We start from the raw sequence: 19,677 nt of genomic DNA, 5'->3' as shown, positions 1-19,677 counted from the left end.
GGAACCTTCCCGACCATACAGGACTAGAGGAACCTTCCCGACCATACAGGACTAGAGGAACCTTCCCGACCATACATACAGGACTAGAAGAACCTTCCCTACCATACATACAGGACTAGAGGAACCTTCCCGACCATACAGGACTAGAGGAACATTCCCTACCATACATACAGGACTAGAGGAACCTTACCTACCATACAGGACTAGAGGAACCTTCCCTACCATACATACAGGACTAGAGGAACCTTCCCTACCTTACAGGACTAGAGGAACCTTCCCTACCTTACAGGACTAGAGGAACCTTCCCTACCATACAGGACTAGATGAACCTTCCCTACCATACAGGACTAGAGGCACCTTCCCTACCATACAGGACTAGAGGCACCTTCCCTACCTTACAGGACTAGAGGAACCTTCCCTACCATACAGGACTAGAGGAACCTTCCCGACCATACAGGACTAGAGGAACCTTCCCTACCATACATACAGGACTAGAGGAACCTTACCCACCATACATACAGGACTAGAGGAACCTTCCCTACCATACAGGACTAGAGGCACCTTCCCTACCTTACAGGACAAGAGGAACCTTCCCGACCATACAGGACTAGAGGAACCTTCCCGACCATACAGGACTAGAGGAACCTTCCCGACCATACAGGACTAGAGGAACCTTCCCGACCATACATACAGGACTAGAAGAACCTTCCCTACCATACATACAGGACTAGAGGAACCTCCCCTACCATGCAGGACTAGAGGAACCTTCCCTACCATACATACAGGACTAGAGGAACCTTCCCTACCTTACAGGACTAGAGGAACCTTCCCTACCTTACAGGACTAGAGGAACCTTCCCTACCATACAGGACTAGAGGCACCTTCCCTACCTTACAGGACTAGAGGAACCTTCCCTACCTTACAGGACTAGAGGAACCTTCCCTACCATACAGGACTAGAGGAACCTTCCCTACCATACATATAGGACTAGAAGAACCTTCCCTACCATACAGGACTAGAGGAACCTTCCCTACCATACATACAGGACTAGAAGAACCTTCCCGACCATACAGGACTAGAGGAACCTTCCCTACCATACATACAGGACTAGAGGAACCTTACCCACCATACAGGACTAGAGGAATCTTCCCGACCATACAGGACTAGAGGAACCTTCCCTACCATACAGGACTAGATGAACCCTCCCTACCATACAGGACTAGAGGAACCTTACCTACCATACATACAGGACTAGAGGAACCTTCCCTACCATACAGGACTAGAGGAACCTTCCCTACCATACAGGACTAGAGGAACCTTCCCTACCATACATACAGGACTAGAGGAACCTTCCCTACCATACAGGATTAGAGGAACCTTCCCTACTATACATACAGGACTAGAGGAACCTTCCCGACCATACAGGACTAGAGGAACCTTCCCCACCACACAGGACTAGAGGAACCTTCCCGACCATACAGGACTAGAGGAACCTTCCCGACCATACATACAGGACTAGAGGAACCTTCCCTACCTTACAGGACTAGAGGAACCTTCCCTACCATACAGGACTAGAGGAACCTTCCCTACCATACATACAGGACTAGAGGAACCTTCCCGACCATACATACAGGACTAGAGGAACCTTCCCGACCATACAGGACTAGAGGAACCTTCCCGACCATCAGGACTAGAGGAACCTTCCCTACCCTCAGAAATGCCAAGTCATCCCAACACTGAGAAAGGGAGAGAAACAAAGAGAGAGATAGGGAGAGAGAGAGAAACAGAGACACAGAGAGATGATAGAGAGCTCCTACGCTCCATTTTGCCATATTCCACCTCCCTGCCCGTTACCATGACAACCAAAGAACAGGTTCAGCTATGAACTTCCCTCAAACTGAACAGAGAGAGAGAGAGACAGAGAGACACAGAGAGAGAGAGAGAGAGAGAGAGAGAGAGAGAGAGACAGAGACAGAGACAGAGAGAGAGAGAGAGAGAGAGAGACACACAGAGAGAGAGAGACAAACACACAGAGACACAGAAAGACCCAGAGAGAGAGAGAGAAAGCTCAATGTAATTGAAGAATCCATAGAATCTAACCACTTCTGGGAAAATTGGAACCCATTAAACAAACAACATGAAGAGCTACAGTCTGATTGGCTCTATAACTACAGTATCTATCTATGGATAAACCACTTCTCCAATCTGATTGGCTCTATAACTACAGTATCTATCTATGGATAAACCGCTTCTCCAATCTGATTGGCTCTATAACTACAGTATCTATCTATGGATAAACCGCTTCTCCAATCTGATTGGCTCTATAACTACAGTATCTATCTATGGATAAACTGCTTCTCCAATCTGATTGGCTCTATAACTACAGTATCTATCTATGGATAAACCGCTTCTCCAATCTGATTGGCTCTATAACTACAGTATCTATCTATGGATAAACCGCTTCTCCAATCTGATTGGCTCTATAACTACAGTATCTAGCTATGGATAAACTGCTTCTCCAATCTGATTGGCTCTATAACTACAGTATCTATCTATGGATAAACCGCTTCTCCAATCTGATTGGCTCTATAACTACAGTATCTATCTATGGATAAACCGCTTCTCCAATCTGATTGGCTCTATAACTACAGTATCTATCTATGGATAAACCGCTTCTCCAATCTGATTGGCTCTATAACTACAGTATCTATCTATGGATAAACCGCTTCTCCAATCTGATTGGCTCTATAACTACAGTATCTATCTATGGATAAACCGCTTCTCCAATCTGATTGGCTCTATAACTACAGTATCTATCTATGGATAAACTGCTTCTCCAATCTGATTGGCTCTATAACTACAGGGTCTATCCATGGATAAACCACTACACCAATCTGATTGGCTCTCTAACTACAGTATCTATCTATGGATAAACCACTTCTCCAATCTGATTGGCTCTATAAATCCTCTCTGGGATAGGGGGCGGTATTTTCACGTCTGGATGAAAAGCGTTCCCAAAGTAAACTGCATGCTACTCAGGCCCAGAAGCTAGGATATGCATATTATTAGTAGATTTGGATAGAAAACACTCGGAAGTTTCTAAAACTGTTTGAATAATGTCTGTGAGTATAACAGAACTGATTTGGCAGGCGAACCCCGAGCACAATCCATCCAGGGAAAGAAACGTTTGAGGTCAATCTGTTTTCCATTGGGTGTCTATGGCAAGCCCGTTTTAATAGAAATACACCTGCAGTTCCTATCGCTTCCACTAGATGTCAACTGTCTTTAGAAATTGGTTGATGTTTTTCAATTAATTAAGAAATTAAGAAGTAGCCATTTCCTTTCCTTTCCAGTCCAAGTGGACTGTTTTGTTTGGGGCGCGTGACCTGAAGCTCGCTCCACTTTGATTTTATCAGCTATTGAACACAGTTTATCCCGTCTTAAATTTTATCGATTATTTACGTTTTAAAATACCTACGTTGGATGAGGAAAGTTGTTTGAAATGTTTGGACAAAGATTACAGGTAACTTATTAGATATTTTGTAGTCATGCTGGGCTAGTTAGAACCGGTGTTGTTCTGAATCAAACGCGCCAAATAAATGGACATTTTGGGGATATAACGATGGAATTAATCGAACAAAAGGACCATTTGTGATATTTATGGGACATATTGGAGTGCAAACAGAAGAAGCTCTTCAAAGGTAAGGCATGAATTATATCGCTATTTCTGAGTTTTGTTTCGCGCCTGGCGGGTTGAAATATGATTGTCATGTGTTTGTTTGATGGGGTGCTGTCCTCAGATAATCGCATGGTTTGCTTTCGCCGTAAAGCCTTTTTGAAATCTGACACGGTGGCTGGATTAACAAGAAGTTAAGGTTTAATTTGGTGTATTGCACTTGAAAGTTAAATATAAAAAATTTAAAATTAAAAGATTGCGCTCTGCAATTTCACCGGATGTTGTCAAATCGATCCCGCTAACGGGATTTGATCCATAAGAAGTTATAACAAAGGACAACCAGCAAAAACATGATGATCAATAAAACATATTGGAGTCAACTATTAAAGACTACCAGAATCCACTGGATTCTCCAATTACAATGAATGAACTAGAGGACAAAATGCCAACCCTCCAACCCAAAAAGGCCTGTGGTGATGATGGGATCCTCAATGACATGATAACATACACAGACTACAAGTTCCAATTGGCTATTCTTCAAATCTTTAAAATTATCCTCAGCTCTAGCATCTTCCCCAATACATGGACCCAAGGATTGATCACCCCAATCCACAAAAGTGAAGAGAAATATGACCCCAATAACTACTGTGGGATATATGTCAACAGCAACCTTGGGAAAATCCTCTGCATTATCATTACATTACTCCTACATTTCCTCAGTGAAAACAATGTCCTAACCCTAACCCTGCACGGTGTTGGGCTGTAAGCACAACCCCCACCTGTGTACGTCAGGCCCTCATACCACCCTCATGGAGTCTGTTTCTGACCGTTTGAGCAGACACATGCACATTTGTGGCCTGCTGGAGGTCATTTTGCAGGGCTCTGGCAGTGCTCCTCCTTGCACAAAGGCGGAGGTAGCGGTCCTGCTGCTGGGTTGTTGCCCTCCTACGGCCTCCTCCACGTCTCCTGATGTACTGGCCTGTCTCCTGGTAGCGCCTCCATGCTCTGGACACTACGCTGACAGACACAGCAAACCTTCTTGCCACAGCTCGCATTGATGTGCCATCCTGGATGAGCTGCACTACCTGAGCCACTTGTGTGGGTTGTAGACTCCGTCTCATACTACCACTAGAGTGAAAGCACCGCCAGCATTCAAAAGTGACCAAAACATCAGCCAGGAAGCATAGGAACTGAGAAGTGGTCTGTGGTCACCACCTGCAGAACCATTCCTTTATTGGGGGTATCTTGCTAATTGCCTATAATTTCCACCTTTTGTCTATTCCATTTGCACAACAGCATGTGACATTTATTGTCAATCAGTGTTGCTTCCTAAGTGGACAGTTTGATTTCACAGAAGTGTGATTGACTTGGAGTTACATTGTGTTGTTTAAGTGTTCCCTTTATTTTTTTGAGCAGTGTATATATCAACGAATTGGTGAGTCCTCTAGAACAGTCTGCAGCACCTGGCCTCACCCTACTAGAATCTGAAGTAAAATGTCTACTGTTTGCTGATGATCAGATGCTTCTGTCCCCAACCAAGGAGGGCCTACAGCAACACCAACTTTAACCTCCTGCTAAATGTATGACCATATTAGCGAGACATATTTCCCTAAGATCACACAGAGACCCACAAAGAATTACAAAACAAATTCAACATTGATCAACTTCCATACGTGAAACACCAGTGTGCAGCGAGATGTGTGACCTGTTGCCACAATGGCAACCAGTGAAGAACAAACACCACTGTAAATACAACCTATATTCTGTTTATTTATCTTCCCTTTTGTGCTTCAACTATTTGCACATTCCTACAACATTGTACATAGCCAGTAAAAACATTTGAAATATCTATATTATTTTAAAACTTTTGTGCTTTTGTGAGTGTAATGTTTACTGTTCATTTATTTCCCTTTTGTTTATTATCTATGTAACTTACTTTGGCAATGTAAACATATGTTTCCCATGCCAATAAAGCGCTTCAATTTCATTTAATTGAGAGAGAAAGATATTCATTATATAACCCTCAAACATACATCAGAAATACATATTAAAACATTTAGACACTAGTATTTCACACTCAGTCTTTCATCATCATACTGAAACACTCAACCAGTCTCATCATCATACTGAAACACTCAACCAGTCTCATCATCATACTGAAACACTCAACCAGTCTCATCATCATACTGAAACACTCAACCAGTCTCATCATCATACTGAAACACTCAACCAGTCTCATCATCATACTGAAACACTCAACCAGTCTTCATCATCATACTGAAACACTCAACCAGTCTTCATCATCATACTGAAACACTCAACCAGTCTCATCATCATAATGAAACACTCACCCAGTCTTCATCATCATACTGAAACACTCAACCAGTCTCATCATCATACTGAAACACTCCACCAGTCTCATCATCATACTGAAACACTCCACCAGTCTTGTCATCATCATTTAAACACTCAACCAGTCTCGTCATCATACTGAAACACTCAACCAGTCTTCATCATCATACTGAAACACTCAACCAGTCTCATCATCATACTGAAACACTCAACCAGTCTTCATCATCATACTGAAACACTCAACCAGTCTCATCATCATACTGAAACACTCACCCAGTCTTCATCATCATACTGAAACACTCAACCAGTCTCATCATCATACTGAAACACTCCACCAGTCTCATCATCATACTGAAACACTCCACCAGTCTTGTCATCATCATTTAAACACTCAACCAGTCTCGTCATCATACTGAAACACTCAACCAGTCTTCATCATCATACTGAAACACTCAACCAGTCTCATCATCATACTGAAACACTCAACCAGTCTTCGTCATCATACTGAAACACTCAACCAGTCTTCATCATCATACTGAAACACTCCACCAGTCTTCGTCATCATACTGAAACACTCAACCAGTCTTCATCATCATACTGAAACACTCAACCAGTCTTCATCATCATACTGAAACACTCAACCAGTCTCATCATCATAATGAAACACTCAACCAGTCTCGTCATCATACTGAAACACTCAACCAGTCTCGTCATCATAATTAATGAGTCATGTGGATTATTCATGATATGTTTAATATCTTGAAGGTACCAAAAGTATTTACTGGTTTGGGAATGGAGAGGGAGAAAAAGAGAGGGCAGGACAGAGAGGGACAAGGGGAAAATGGAGAGAGAGGGGAGGAGGGAAAGTGATGTGTGGGTGAAGAAGCTTCGGTCACGACTGTAATCAGGTAGAGACAGGTAGAGGTACAGCAGGTGAGAGGCAAGCTGTGTGATTAGCTGCTTCTCACTCACTCACTCACACACACACACACACACACACACACACACACACACACACACACACACACACACACACACACACACACACACACACACACACACACACACACACACACACACACACGCACACACACACCTTGCAACCCTCAACAGAAAGCATGCAGGAGAGAGAAGAGACTCACCCACAGCATCAGAGACACAGATCCTCCATCACCAGGCTTCTCTGCCTGCACACTTAGTGTGTGAGAGAAAGAGAGAGAGAGATGGAGAGTGTGAGAAAGCCAGAGAGATGGGGAGAAAGTAAGAGATGGAGAGAGAGGAAGGAGAGGAAAGAGAGATGAAGAGAAAATGAGGAAAGCGAGGGGAACGAGAAATGGATGAGAGAGAGGGGAACGAGAGGAAAGAGAGAGAGAGAGGAAAGAGGAGGCAGTCTATGTACCGTTACTGTATGACAAGAATGCTCAGTTCAGCCCACACAGTGCAAGCATGACACACTGACTGTGTGTGTGTGGATAGAAAGGCTCAGTCTCCCACTGATGCGTGGGCCAGACCTACACCAATCTATCCCTTTTCCTCCCTCCCTATCTCTGACACTAACACATCCCTCTCAGATAACAGAAGAGGAGGAGAAAGGAGGAGAGGAAACTAGAACATTGAGAAAGAAAGGAAGAAAATGTATGGCAGAGTGGTAAATGTGAAGGAATTAGAGAGAAAGGAAGGAGAGAAGAGACAGAGATAGTGGGAGAAGGTAGAGAGGCAGAGAGAGAGAGGGAGGGAGAGAGGCAGAGATAGTGGGAGAAGGTAGAGAGGCAGAGAGAGAGAGAGGGAGGAGAGAGGAGGCAGAGATAGTGGGAGAAGGTAGAGAGGCAGAGAGAGAGGAGGCAGAGAGGAGGCAGAGACAGTGGGAGAAGGTAGAGAGGCAGAGAGAGAGAGGGAGGGAGAGAGGCAGAGACAGTGGGAGAAGGTAGAGAGGCAGAGAGAGAGAGAGGGAGGGAGAGATAGTGCAGAGGTAGTGGGAGAAGGTAGAGAGGCAGAGAGAGAGAGGGAGGAGAGAGGAGGCAGAGATAGTGGGAGAAGGTAGAGAGGCAGAGAGAGAGAAAGGAAGGAGAGAAGAGACAGAGATAGTGGGAGAGGCAGAGAGGCAGAGAGAGAGAGAGGGGAGGAGAGAGGAGGCAGAGACAGTGGGAGAGGCAGAGAGGCAGAGAGAGAGAGGGAGGGAGAGAGGAGGCAGAGACAGTGGGAGAGGCAGAGAGGCAGAGAGAGAGAGGAAGGAGAGAAGAGACAGAGATAGTGGGAGAAGGTAGAGAGGCAGAGAGAGAGAGGGAGGGAGAGAGGAGGCAGAGACAGTGGGAGAGGCAGAGAGAGAGAGAAGAGACAGAGATAGTGGGAGAAGGTAGAGAGGCAGAGAGAGAGAGGGAGGAGGCAGAGACAGTGGGAGAGGCAGAGAGGCAGAGGAAGAGAGAGGAGGCAGAGACAGTGGGAGAAGGTAGAGAGGCAGATAGAGAGAGAGGGGAGGAGAGAGGAGGCAGAGACAGTGGGAGAAGGTAGAGAGGCAGAGAGAGAGAGAGGGAGGGAGAGAAGAGACAGAGATAGTGGGAGAAGGTAGAGAGGCAGAGAGAGAGAGAGGGGAGGAGAGAGGAGGCAGAGATAGTGGGAGAAGGTAGAGAGGCAGAGAGAGAGAAAGGAAGGAGAGAAGAGACAGAGATAGTGGGAGAGGCAGAGAGGCAGAGAGAGAGAGAGGGGAGGAGAGAGGAGGCAGAGACAGTGGGAGAGGCAGAGAGGCAGAGAGAGAGAGGGAGGGAGAGAGGAGGCAGAGACAGTGGGAGAGGCAGAGAGGGAGAGAGAGAGAGGAAGGAGAGAAGAGACAGAGATAGTGGGAGAAGGTAGAGAGGCAGAGAGAGAGAGGGAGGGAGAGAGGAGGCAGAGACAGTGGGAGAGGCAGAGAGAGAGAGAAGAGACAGAGATAGTGGGAGAAGGTAGAGAGGCAGAGAGAGAGAGGGAGGAGGCAGAGACAGTGGGAGAGGCAGAGAGGCAGAGGAAGAGAGAGGAGGCAGAGACAGTGGGAGAAGGTAGAGAGGCAGAGAAAGAGAGAGGAGGCAGAGATAGTGGGAGAAGGTAGAGAGGAAGAGAGGGGAGGAGAGAGGAGGCAGAGAGAGAGGGGCAAGGAAAGAGAAAGAGAGAGGGGGGAGGAGATGTAGTGAGAGGGGCAGGTAGAGGTAAAGAGAGAGAGAGGGAGATGGAGGCAGAGAGAGAGAGGAGAGGCAGAGAGAGGGGCCAAGGAGAGGTAAAGAGAGAAAGAGAGAGGGGGTAGGAGAGGCAGAGAGAGGGAGAGGTAGTGAGAGCAAGAAGGAGAAGCAGAGAGGGAAGAGAGGGATAGGGGAAGGAAGAGAGCAATGGAGAGAGAGAAGAGCGAGAGGGAAGGGGTGAGGCAGAGAAAAAAGGTGCTTACAGGCAAGCGTGGGCATTGGAGGGAGAGTTGCCTGTTGCTATGGTGACCCTTCAAAGACAGCCAGTCATCTGCTGCATGCTGGGTAAACAAGCCCCCCCACACACACACAATGTAGAGTTGAACTAGCATCATTTGGTGGTCAATCTTAGAGAAATATGTTAACGTTCTCTAGACTACAGATTCTATAGTTGATGTCTGTGCCCCTGTGGATATCGAATTAGCATAATGGGATTGAGATCCGGGCTCTTCGCTGGCCAGAACACTGACATTCCTGTCTTGCAGGAAATCACACACAGAACGAGCAGTATGGCTGGTGGCATTGTCATGCTGGAGGGTCATGTCAGGATGAGCCTGCAGGAAGGGTACCACATGAGGGAGGAGGATGTCTCCCTGTAATGCCCAGCGTTGAGATTGCCTGCAATGACAACAAGCTCAGTCCGATGATGCTGTGACACACCGCCCCAGACCACGACGGACCCTCCACCTCCAAATCGATCCCGCTCCAGAGTACAGGCCTCGGTGTAACGCTCATTCCTTCGACGATAAACGTGAATCCGACCATCACCCCTGGTGAGACAAAACCGCGACTCGTCAGGGAAGAGCACTTTTTGTCAGTCCTGTCTGGTCCAGCGACGGTGGGTTTATGCCCACAGGCGACGTTATTGCCGGTGATGTCTGGTGAGGACCTGCCTTACAACAGGCCTACAAGCCCTCAGTCCAGCCTCTCTCAGCCTATTGCGGACAGTCTGAGCACTGATGGAGGGATTGTGATTTCCTGGTGTAACTCGGGCAGTTGTTGTTGCCATCTTGTACCTGTCCTGCAAATGTGATGTTCGGACGTAACGATCCTGTGCAGGTGTTACACGTGGTCTGCCACTGCGAGGACGATCAGCTGTCCGTCCTGTCTCCCTGTAGGGCTGTCTTAGGCATCTCACAGTACGGACATTGCAATTTATTGCCCTGGCCACATTTATTGCCCTGGCCACACGTCCTCATGCCTCCTTGCAGCATGCCTATGGCACGTTCACGCAGATGAGTAGGGACCCTGGGCATCTTTCTTTTGGTGTCAGTAGAAAGTCCTCTTTAGTGTCCTAAGTTTTCATAACTGTGACCTTAATTGCCTACCGTCTGTAAGCTGTTAGTGTCTTAACGACCGTTCCACAGGTGCATGTTCATTAATTGTTTATGGTTCATTGAACAAGCATGGGAAATAGTGTTTAAACCCTTTACAATGAAGATCTGTGAAGTTATTTTGATTTTCGCAAATTATCTTTGAAAGATACAGGGAAGAAGGATACAGGGTCCTGAAAAAGGGACGTTTCTTTATTTGCTGAGTTAATATCTCTGATAGAGACAGACTGAAGGCAGAGAGAGGAAGGAGAGGAGGCATAGAGGGGAAGGAGAGGAGACAGAGAGGGGAAGGAGAGGCGGCAGAGAGAGAGGAAGGAGAGGAGGCAGAGAGAGGAAGGAGAGGAGGCAGAGAGAGGAAGGAGAGGAGGCAGAGAGAGGAAGGAGAGGAGGCAGAGAGAGGAAGGAGACGAGGCAGAGAGAGGAAGGAGACGAGGCAGAGAGAGGAAGGAGACGAGGCAGAGAGGTGAAGGAGACGAGGCAGAGAGGTGAAGGAGACGAGGCAGAGAGAGGAAGGAGAGGAGGAAAGAGAGGAAGGAGACAAGGCAGAGGAAGGAGACGAGGCAGAGAGAGGAGGGAGAAAGAGGAAGGAGAGGAGGCAGAGAGAGGAAGGAAAGGAGGCAGAGAAAGGAAGGAGAGGGGGCAGAGAGAAAGGAGAGGAGGCAGAGAGAGGAAGGAGAGGTGGCAGAGAGAGGAAGAAGAGGGGGCAGAGAGAGGAAGGAGACGAGGCAGAGAGGGGGGGGAGAGGAGGCAGAGAGAGGAAGGAGAGGCGGCAGATAGAGGAAGGAGAGGAGGCAGAGAGAGGAACGAGAGGGGGCAGAGAGGAAGGAGACGAGGCAGAGAGAGGAAGGAGGCAGAGAGGTGAAGGAGACGAGGCAGAGAGAGGAAGGAGGAGGCAGAGAGAGGAAGGAGAGGAGGCAGAGAGGAAGGAGAGGAGGCAGAGAGAGGAAGGAGACGAGGCAGAGAGAGGAAGGAGAGGAGGCAGAGAGAGGAAGGAGAGGAGGCAGAGAGAAGAAGGAGAGGGGGCAGAGAGAGGAAGGAGAGGAGGCAGAGAGAGGAAGGAGAGGAGGCAGAGAGAGGAAGGAGACGAGGCAGAGAGGAAGGAGAGGAGGCCGAGAGAGGAGTGTTGTAGTAACGTTCTTATATCTCTCAGAGACAGATACTTCCTTTTCATTTATTCATGTTTTCCCATGAATCTGTTATTCAATGGTTAATAATAGAAGGCCAAATTCAGTGTTTCTTCAAATTAATTTGTAAACCTACAAGAGTACAAGAATGTCTAATCAAATAGCTAAATGATCCTTGGTTAAAACAATTCCTTATGTGATATTAGTAGAGACCCAGCTCCTTACATTATCTTAAGAGACCCAGCTCCATACGTTATCTTAGCAGAGACCCAGCTCCCTACGTTATCTTAGCAGAAACCCAGCTCCCTACGTTATCTTAGTAGAGACCCAGCTCCCTACATTATCTTAGTAGAGACCCAGCTCCCTACGTTATCTTAGTAGAGACCCAGCTCCCTACATTACCTTAGTAGAGACCCAGCTCCCTACGTTATCTTAGTAGAGACCCAGCTCCCTACATTATCTTAGTAGAGACCCAGCTCCCTACGTTATCTTAGTAGAGACCCAGCTCCCTACATTACCTTAGTAGAGACCCAGCTCCCTACGTTATCTTAGTAGAGACCCAGCTCCCTACATTATCTTAGTAGAGACCCAGCTCCCTACATTATCTTAGTAGAGACCCAGCTCCCTACGTTATCTTAGTAGAGACCCAGCTCCCTACGTTATCTTAGCAGAGACCCAGCTCCCTACGTTATCTTAGTAGAGACCCAGCTCCCTACGTTATCTTAGCAGAGACCCAGCTCCCTACGTTATCTTAGTAGAGACCCAGCTCCCTACGTTATCTTAGTAGAGACCCAGCTCCCTAAGTTATCTTAGCAGAGACCCAGCTCCCTAAGTTATCTTAGTAGAGACCCAGCTCCCTACGTTATCTTAGCAGAGACCCAGCTCCCTACGTTATCTTAGCAGAGACCCAGCTCCCTACGTTATCTTAGCAGAGACCCAGCTCCCTACGTTATCTTGGCAGAGACCCAGCTCCCTACGTTATCTTGGCAGAGACCCAGCTCCCTACGTTATCTTAGCAGAGACCCAGCTCCCTACGTTATCTTAGTAGAGACCCAGCTCCCTACGTTATCTTAGTAGAGACCCAGCTCCCTACGTTATCTTAGCAGAAACCCAGCTCCCTACGTTATCTTAGTAGAAACCCAGCTCCCTACGTTATCTTAGCAGAGACCCAGACCCAGGCCCTTCCACCATATTAAACATCACACAAATATTTTTTATTTTATTTTTTATTACAAAAAGTTTTTCAGTTGCTTTCACAATCCATGATGGGAATGCTTTAGTCCTGCATGGGAGGGTTACATATACTGTGTGTTTCTATCCCTGGCCTTCCAGCAAGAGGTCCACGTAGGCCCCAGTCACCAGGCTGTCATCCCCGACACCGAGCTCCTTCATCAGGCTGCGAGCAATCACCTCCCCTTCCTCAGGCCTCTGGTCCTCCCTCAACACCACCTACACACACAGTTTCATAAACAGCTTTTTAAACAAGATCTAGCCACACAGACACACCCCAACCTCTAGTTCCATGTAGTGTCCCATCCAGGTGAACCCACCTCTAGTCCCAGCCAGGTGAACCTACCTCTAGTCCCATCCAGGTGAACCTACCTCTAGTTCCATGTAGCGTCCCAGCCAGGTGAACCTACCTCCAGTTCCATGTAGCGTCCCAGCCAGGTGAACCTACCTCTAGTTCCATGTAGTGTCCCATCCAGGTGAACCTACCTCTAGTTCCATGTAGTGTCCCATCCAGGTGAACCTACCTCTAGTTCCATGTAGCGTCCCATCCAGGTGAACCTACCTCTAGTTCCATGTAGCGTCCCAGCCAGGTGAACCTACCTCTAGTCCCAGCCAGGTGAACCTACCTCTAGTTCCATGTAGCGTCCCAGCCAGGTGAACCTACCTCTAGTTCCATGTAGTGTCCCATCCAGGTGAACCTACCTCTAGTTCCATGTAGCGTCCCATCCAGGTGAACCTACCTCTAGTTCCATGTAGCGTCCCATCCAGGTGAACCAACCTCTAGTTCCATGTAGCGTCCCATCCAGGTGAACCTACCTCTAGTTCCATGTAGCGTCCCAGCCAGGTGAACCTACCTCTAGTTCCATGTAGCGTCCCATCCAGGTGAACCTACCTCTAGTTCCATGTAGCGTCCCAGCCAGGTGAACCTACCTCTAGTTCCATGTAGCGTCCCATCCAGGTGAACCTACCTCTAGTTCCATGTAGCATCCCAGCCAGGTGAACCTACCTCTAGTTCCATGTAGCGTCCCAGCCAGGTGAACCTACCTCTAGTTCCATGTAGTGTCCCATCCAGGTGAACCTACCTCTAGTTCCATGTAGCGTCCCATCCAGGTGAACCTACCTCTAGTTCCATGTAGCGTCCCATCCAGGTGAACCTACCTCTAGTTCCATGTAGCGTCCCATCCAGGTGAACCTACCTCTAGTTCCATGTAGCGTCCCATCCAGGTGAACCTACCTCTAGTTCCATGTAGTGTCCCATCCAGGTGAACCTACCTCTAGTTCCATGTAGTGTCCCATCCAGGTGAACCTACCTCTAGTTCCATGTAGCGTCCCATCCAGGTGAACCTACCTCTAGTTCCATGTAGCGTCCCATCCAGGTGAACCTACCTCTAGTTCCATGTAGCGTCCCATCCAGGTGAACCTACCTCTAGTTCCATGTAGCGTCCCAGCCAGGTGAACCTACCTCTAGTTCCATGTAGTGTCCCATCCAGGTGAACCCACCTCTAGTTCCATGTAGCGTCCCAGCCAGGTGAACCCACCTCTAGTTCCATGTAGCGTCCCATCCAGGTGAACCCACCTCTAGTTCCATGTAGCGTCCCATCCAGGTGAACCTACCTCTAGTTCCATGTAGCGTCCCATCCAGGTGAACCTACCTCTAGTTCCATGTAGCGTCCCATCCAGGTGAACCTACCTCTAGTTCCATGTAGCGTCCCAGCCAGGTGAACCTACCTCTAGTTCCATGTAGCGTCCCATCCAGGTGAACCTACCTCTAGTTCCATGTAGCGTCCCAGCCAGGTGAACCTACCTCTAGTTCCATGTAGTGTCCCAGGCCCTCCACTGAGTCCAAGTGAACCCTCGTCTGACCCACCAGGAACAGCCTCCTCTCCTTCCTCACCTCGCCCTTCACCCCTAGAGAATCAGCCAGCACAGTCTACACACACACACACACACACACAGATTAATATACACCACCTCACCTCATGACGAGCCCACTCTAAACTAGTCACTAGAGAGAGTAGCGGCGTGGTAGAGAGAGTAGCGGTGTGGTAGAGAGAGAGAGTAGCGGTGTGGTAGAGAGAGAGAGTAGCGGTGCGGTAGAGAGAGAGTAGCGGTGCGGTAGAGAGAGAGAGTAGCGGTGCGGTAGAGAGAGAGAGTAGCGATGCGGTAGAGAGAGAGAGTAGCGATGCGGTAGAGAGAGAGAGTAGCGATGCGGTAGAGAGAGAGAGTAGCGGTGCGGTAGAGAGAGAGAGTAGCGGTGCGGTAGAGAGAGAGAGAGTAGCGGTGCGGTAGAGAGAGAGAGAGTAGCGGTGCGGTAGAGAGAGAGAGAGTAGCGGTGTGGTAGAGAGAGAGAGAGTAGCGGTGCGGTAGAGAGAGAGAGAGTAGCAGTGCGGTAGAGAGAGAGAGAGTAGCGGTGCGGTAGAGAGAGAGAGAGTAGCGGTGCGGTAGAGAGAGAGAGAGAGTAGCGGTGTGGTAGAGAGAGAGAGAGTAGCGGTGTGGTAGAGAGAGAGAGAGTAGCGGTGTGGTAGAGAGAGAGAGAGTAGCGGTGCGGTAGAGAGAGAGAGAGTAGCGGTGCGGTAGAGAGAGAGTAGCAGTGCGGTAGAGAGAGAGTAGCGGTGTGGTAGAGAGAGTAGCGGTGTGGTAGAGAGAGAGTAGCGGTGTGGTAGAGAGAGAGAGTAGCGGTGTGGTAGAGAGAGAGAGTAGCGGTGCGGTAGAGAGAGAGTAGCGGTGCGGTAGAGAGAGAGAGTAGCGGTGCGGTAGAGAGAGAGTAGCGGTGCGGTAGAGAGAGAGTAGCGGTGCGGTAGAGAGAGAGTAGCGGTGCGGTAGAGAGAGAGTAGCGGTGCGGTAGAGAGAGAGAGTAGCGGTGCGGTAATGAGAGAGTAGCGGTGTGGTAGAGAGAGAGAGTAGCGGTGTGGTAGAGAGAGAGTAGCGGTGTGGTAGAGAGAGAGAGTAGCGGTGTGGTAGAGAGAGTAGCGGTGCGGTAGAGAGAGAGAGTAGCGGTGCGGTAGAGAGAGTAGCGGTGTGGTAGAGAGAGTAGCGGTGTGGTAGAGAGAGAGAGTAGCGGTGCGGTAGAGAGTAGCGGTGTGGTAGAGAGAGTAGTGGTGCGGTAGAGAGAGAGAGTAGCGGTGCGGTAGAGAGAGAGTAGCGGTGCGGTAGAGAGAGAGAGTAGCGGTGTGGTAGAGAGAGAGAGTAGCGGTGTGGTAGAGAGAGAGAGTAGCGGTGTGGTAGAGAGAGAGAGTAGCGGTGTGGTAGAGAGAGAGAGTAGCGGTGCGGTAGAGAGAGAGTAGCGGTGTGGTAGAGAGAGAGTAGCGGTGCGGTAGAGAGAGAGTAGCGGTGCGGTAGAGAGAGAGAGTGGCGGTGCGGTAGAGAGAGAGAGTGGCGGTGCGGTAGAGAGAGAGTAGCGGTGCGGTAGAGAGAGTAGCGGTGTGGTAGAGAGAGTAGCGGTGTGGTAGAGAGAGAGAGTAGCGGTGCGGTAGAGAGTAGCGGTGTGGTAGAGAGAGTAGTGGTGCGGTAGAGAGAGAGAGTAGCGGTGCGGTAGAGAGAGAGTAGCGGTGCGGTAGAGAGAGAGAGTAGCGGTGTGGTAGAGAGAGAGAGTAGCGGTGTGGTAGAGAGAGAGAGTAGCGGTGTGGTAGAGAGAGAGAGTAGCGGTGTGGTAGAGAGAGAGAGTAGCGGTGCGGTAGAGAGAGAGTAGCGGTGCGGTAGAGAGAGAGAGTAGCGGTGCGGTAGAGAGAGAGAGTAGCGGTGCGGTAGAGAGAGAGTAGCGGTGCGGTAGAGAGAGAGTAGCGGTGCGGTAGAGAGAGAGAGAGTAGCGGTGCGGTAGAGAGAGAGTAGCGGTGCGGTAGAGAGAGAGAGTAGCGGTGCGGTAGAGAGAGAGTAGCGGTGCGGTAGAGAGAGAGAGAGTAGCGGTGCGGTAGAGAGAGAGAGAGTAGCGGTGTGGTAGAGAGAGAGTAGCGGTGCGGTAGAGAGAGAGAGAGTAGCGGTGTGGTAGAGAGAGAGTAGCGGTGTGGTAGAGAGAGAGTAGCGGTGCGGTAGAGAGAGAGTAGCGGTGCGGTAGAGAGAGAGTAGCGGTGCGGTAATGAGAGAGTAGCGGTGCGGTAATGAGAGAGTAGCGGTGCGGTAGAGAGAGAGAGTAGCGGTGCGGTAGAGAGAGAGTAGCGGTGCGGTAGAGAGAGAGTAGCGGTGCGGTAGAGAGAGAGTAGCGGTGCGGTAGAGAGAGAGAGTAGCGGTGCGGTAGAGAGAGAGTAGCGGTGCGGTAGAGAGAGAGTAGCGGTGCGGTAGAGAGAGAGTAGCGGTGCGGTAGAGAGAGTAGCGGTGCGGTAGAGAGAGTAGCGGTGCGGTAGAGAGAGAGTAGCGGTGCGGTAGAGAGAGAGTAGCGGTGCGGTAGAGAGAGAGTAGCGGTGCGGTAGAGAGAGAGTAGCGGTGTGGTAGAGAGAGAGTAGCGGTGTGGTAGAGAGAGAGAGTAGCGGTGTGGTAGAGAGAGAGTAGCGGTGTGGTAGAGAGAGAGTAGCGGTGTGGTAGAGAGAGAAGCGGTGTGGTAGAGAGAGAAGCGGTGTGGTAGAGAGAGAGAGTAGCGGTGCGGTAGAGAGAGATTAGCGGTGCGGTAGAGAGAGAGTAGCGGTGCGGTAGAGAGAGTAGCGGTGCGGTAGAGAGAGAGTAGCGGTGCGGTAGAGAGAGAGTAGCGGTGCGGTAGAGAGAGTAGCGGTGCGGTAGAGAGAGTAGCGGTGCGGTAGAGAGAGAGTAGCGGTGCGGTAGAGAGAGAGTAGCGGTGCGGTAGAGAGAGAGTAGCGGTGCGGTAGAGAGAGAGTAGCGGTGTGGTAGAGAGAGTAGCGGTGTGGTAGAGAGAGAGTAGCGGTGTGGTAGAGAGAGAGAGTAGCGGTGTGGTAGAGAGAGAGAGTAGCGGTGCGGTAGAGAGAGAGTAGCGGTGCGGTAGAGAGAGAGAGTAGCGGTGCGGTAGAGAGAGAGTAGCGGTGCGGTAGAGAGAGAGTAGCGGTGCGGTAGAGAGAGAGTAGCGGTGCGGTAGAGAGAGAGTAGCGGTGCGGTAGAGAGAGAGAGTAGCGGTGCGGTAATGAGAGAGTAGCGGTGTGGTAGAGAGAGAGAGTAGCGGTGTGGTAGAGAGAGAGTAGCGGTGTGGTAGAGAGAGAGAGTAGCGGTGTGGTAGAGAGAGTAGCGGTGCGGTAGAGAGAGAGAGTAGCGGTGCGGTAGAGAGAGAGTAGCGGTGCGGTAGAGAGAGAGTAGCGGTGCGGTAGAGAGAGAGAGTAGCGGTGCGGTAGAGAGAGAGTAGCGGTGTGGTAGAGAGAGAGAGTAGCGGTGCGGTAATGAGAGAGTAGCGGTGCGGTAGAGAGAGAGAGTAGCGGTGTGGTAGAGAGAGAGTAGCGGTGTGGTAGAGAGAGAGAGTAGCGGTGTGGTAGAGAGAGTAGCGGTGCGGTAGAGAGAGAGAGTAGCGGTGCGGTAGAGAGAGAGTAGCGGTGCGGTAGAGAGAGAGTAGCGGTGCGGTAGAGAGAGAGTAGCGGTGCGGTAGAGAGAGAGAGTAGCGGTGCGGTAGAGAGAGAGTAGCGGTGCGGTAGAGAGAGAGTAGCGGTGCGGTAGAGAGAGAGTAGCGGTGCGGTAGAGAGAGTAGCGGTGCGGTAGAGAGAGTAGCGGTGCGGTAGAGAGAGAGTAGCGGTGCGGTAGAGAGAGAGTAGCGGTGCGGTAGAGAGAGAGTAGCGGTGCGGTAGAGAGAGAGTAGCGGTGTGGTAGAGAGAGAGTAGCGGTGTGGTAGAGAGAGAGAGTAGCGGTGTGGTAGAGAGAGAGTAGCGGTGTGGTAGAGAGAGAGTAGCGGTGTGGTAGAGAGAGAAGCGGTGTGGTAGAGAGAGAAGCGGTGTGGTAGAGAGAGAGAGTAGCGGTGCGGTAGAGAGAGATTAGCGGTGCGGTAGAGAGAGAGTAGCGGTGCGGTAGAGAGAGTAGCGGTGCGGTAGAGAGAGAGTAGCGGTGCGGTAGAGAGAGAGTAGCGGTGCGGTAGAGAGAGTAGCGGTGCGGTAGAGAGAGTAGCGGTGCGGTAGAGAGAGAGTAGCGGTGCGGTAGAGAGAGTAGCGGTGCGGTAGAGAGAGAGTAGCGGTGCGGTAGAGAGAGAGTAGCGGTGTGGTAGAGAGAGAGAGTAGCGGTGTGGTAGAGAGAGAGTAGCGGTGTGGTAGAGAGAGAAGCGGTGTGGTAGAGAGAGAGAGTAGCGGTGCGGTAGAGAGAGATTAGCGGTGCGGTAGAGAGAGATTAGCGGTGTGGTAGAGAGAGTAGCGGTGTGGTAGAGAGAGTAGCGGTGTGGTAGAGAGAGTAGCGGTGTGGTAGAGAGAGAGAGTAGCGGTGTGGTAGAGAGAGAGAGTAGCGGTGTGGTAGAGAGAGAGAGTAGCGGTGTGGTAGAGAGAGAGAGTAGCGGTGTGGTAGAGAGAGAGTAGCGGTGCGGTAGAGAGAGAGTAGCGGTGCGGTAGAGAGAGAGAGTGGCGGTGCGGTAGAGAGAGAGAGTGGCGGTGCGGTAGAGAGAGAGTAGCGGTGCGGTAGAGAGAGTAGCGGTGTGGTAGAGAGAGTAGCGGTGTGGTAGAGAGAGAGAGTAGCGGTGCGGTAGAGAGTAGCGGTGTGGTAGAGAGAGTAGTGGTGCGGTAGAGAGAGAGAGTAGCGGTGCGGTAGAGAGAGAGTAGCGGTGCGGTAGAGAGAGAGAGTAGCGGTGTGGTAGAGAGAGAGAGTAGCGGTGTGGTAGAGAGAGAGAGTAGCGGTGTGGTAGAGAGAGAGAG

The 19,677-nt window shown here is 50.0% G+C and overlaps 2 protein-coding genes across 13 annotated transcripts in view; both read right to left on the bottom strand.

Annotated features, from left to right (window-relative positions):
• Nucleotides 1-7,969, bottom strand: part of shank3b (SH3 and multiple ankyrin repeat domains 3b) — a 136,902-nt gene extending 128,933 nt beyond the window's left edge. The window contains exon 1 of the mRNA XM_071331615.1: nucleotides 7,171-7,969. Coding sequence (XP_071187716.1) covers nucleotides 7,171-7,179 — 9 coding nt within the window. The 5' untranslated portion in view covers nucleotides 7,180-7,969. The remainder of the gene's footprint in view (nucleotides 1-7,170) is intronic.
• A 4,915-nt stretch (nucleotides 7,970-12,884) lies between these two features.
• LOC139533515 (uncharacterized) overlaps nucleotides 12,885-19,677 on the bottom strand; it is a 29,694-nt gene continuing 22,901 nt past the window's right edge. For all 12 annotated transcript variants that reach the window (XM_071331612.1, XM_071331610.1, XM_071331609.1 and 9 more), the window contains exons 4-5: nucleotides 14,727-14,852; nucleotides 12,885-13,141 (exon numbers count right to left, since the gene is read on the bottom strand). In XM_071331612.1, the coding sequence (XP_071187713.1) occupies nucleotides 13,007-13,141; nucleotides 14,727-14,852 (261 nt within the window). In that variant the 3' untranslated portion in view covers nucleotides 12,885-13,006. The remainder of the gene's footprint in view (nucleotides 13,142-14,726; nucleotides 14,853-19,677) is intronic.

The sequence above is a fragment of the Salvelinus alpinus genome, chromosome 11 (assembly GCF_045679555.1).
Source record: "Salvelinus alpinus chromosome 11, SLU_Salpinus.1, whole genome shotgun sequence".
Taxonomy (NCBI): domain Eukaryota; kingdom Metazoa; phylum Chordata; class Actinopteri; order Salmoniformes; family Salmonidae; genus Salvelinus; species Salvelinus alpinus.
This window is presented reverse-complemented; position numbering and strand designations above follow the sequence as displayed.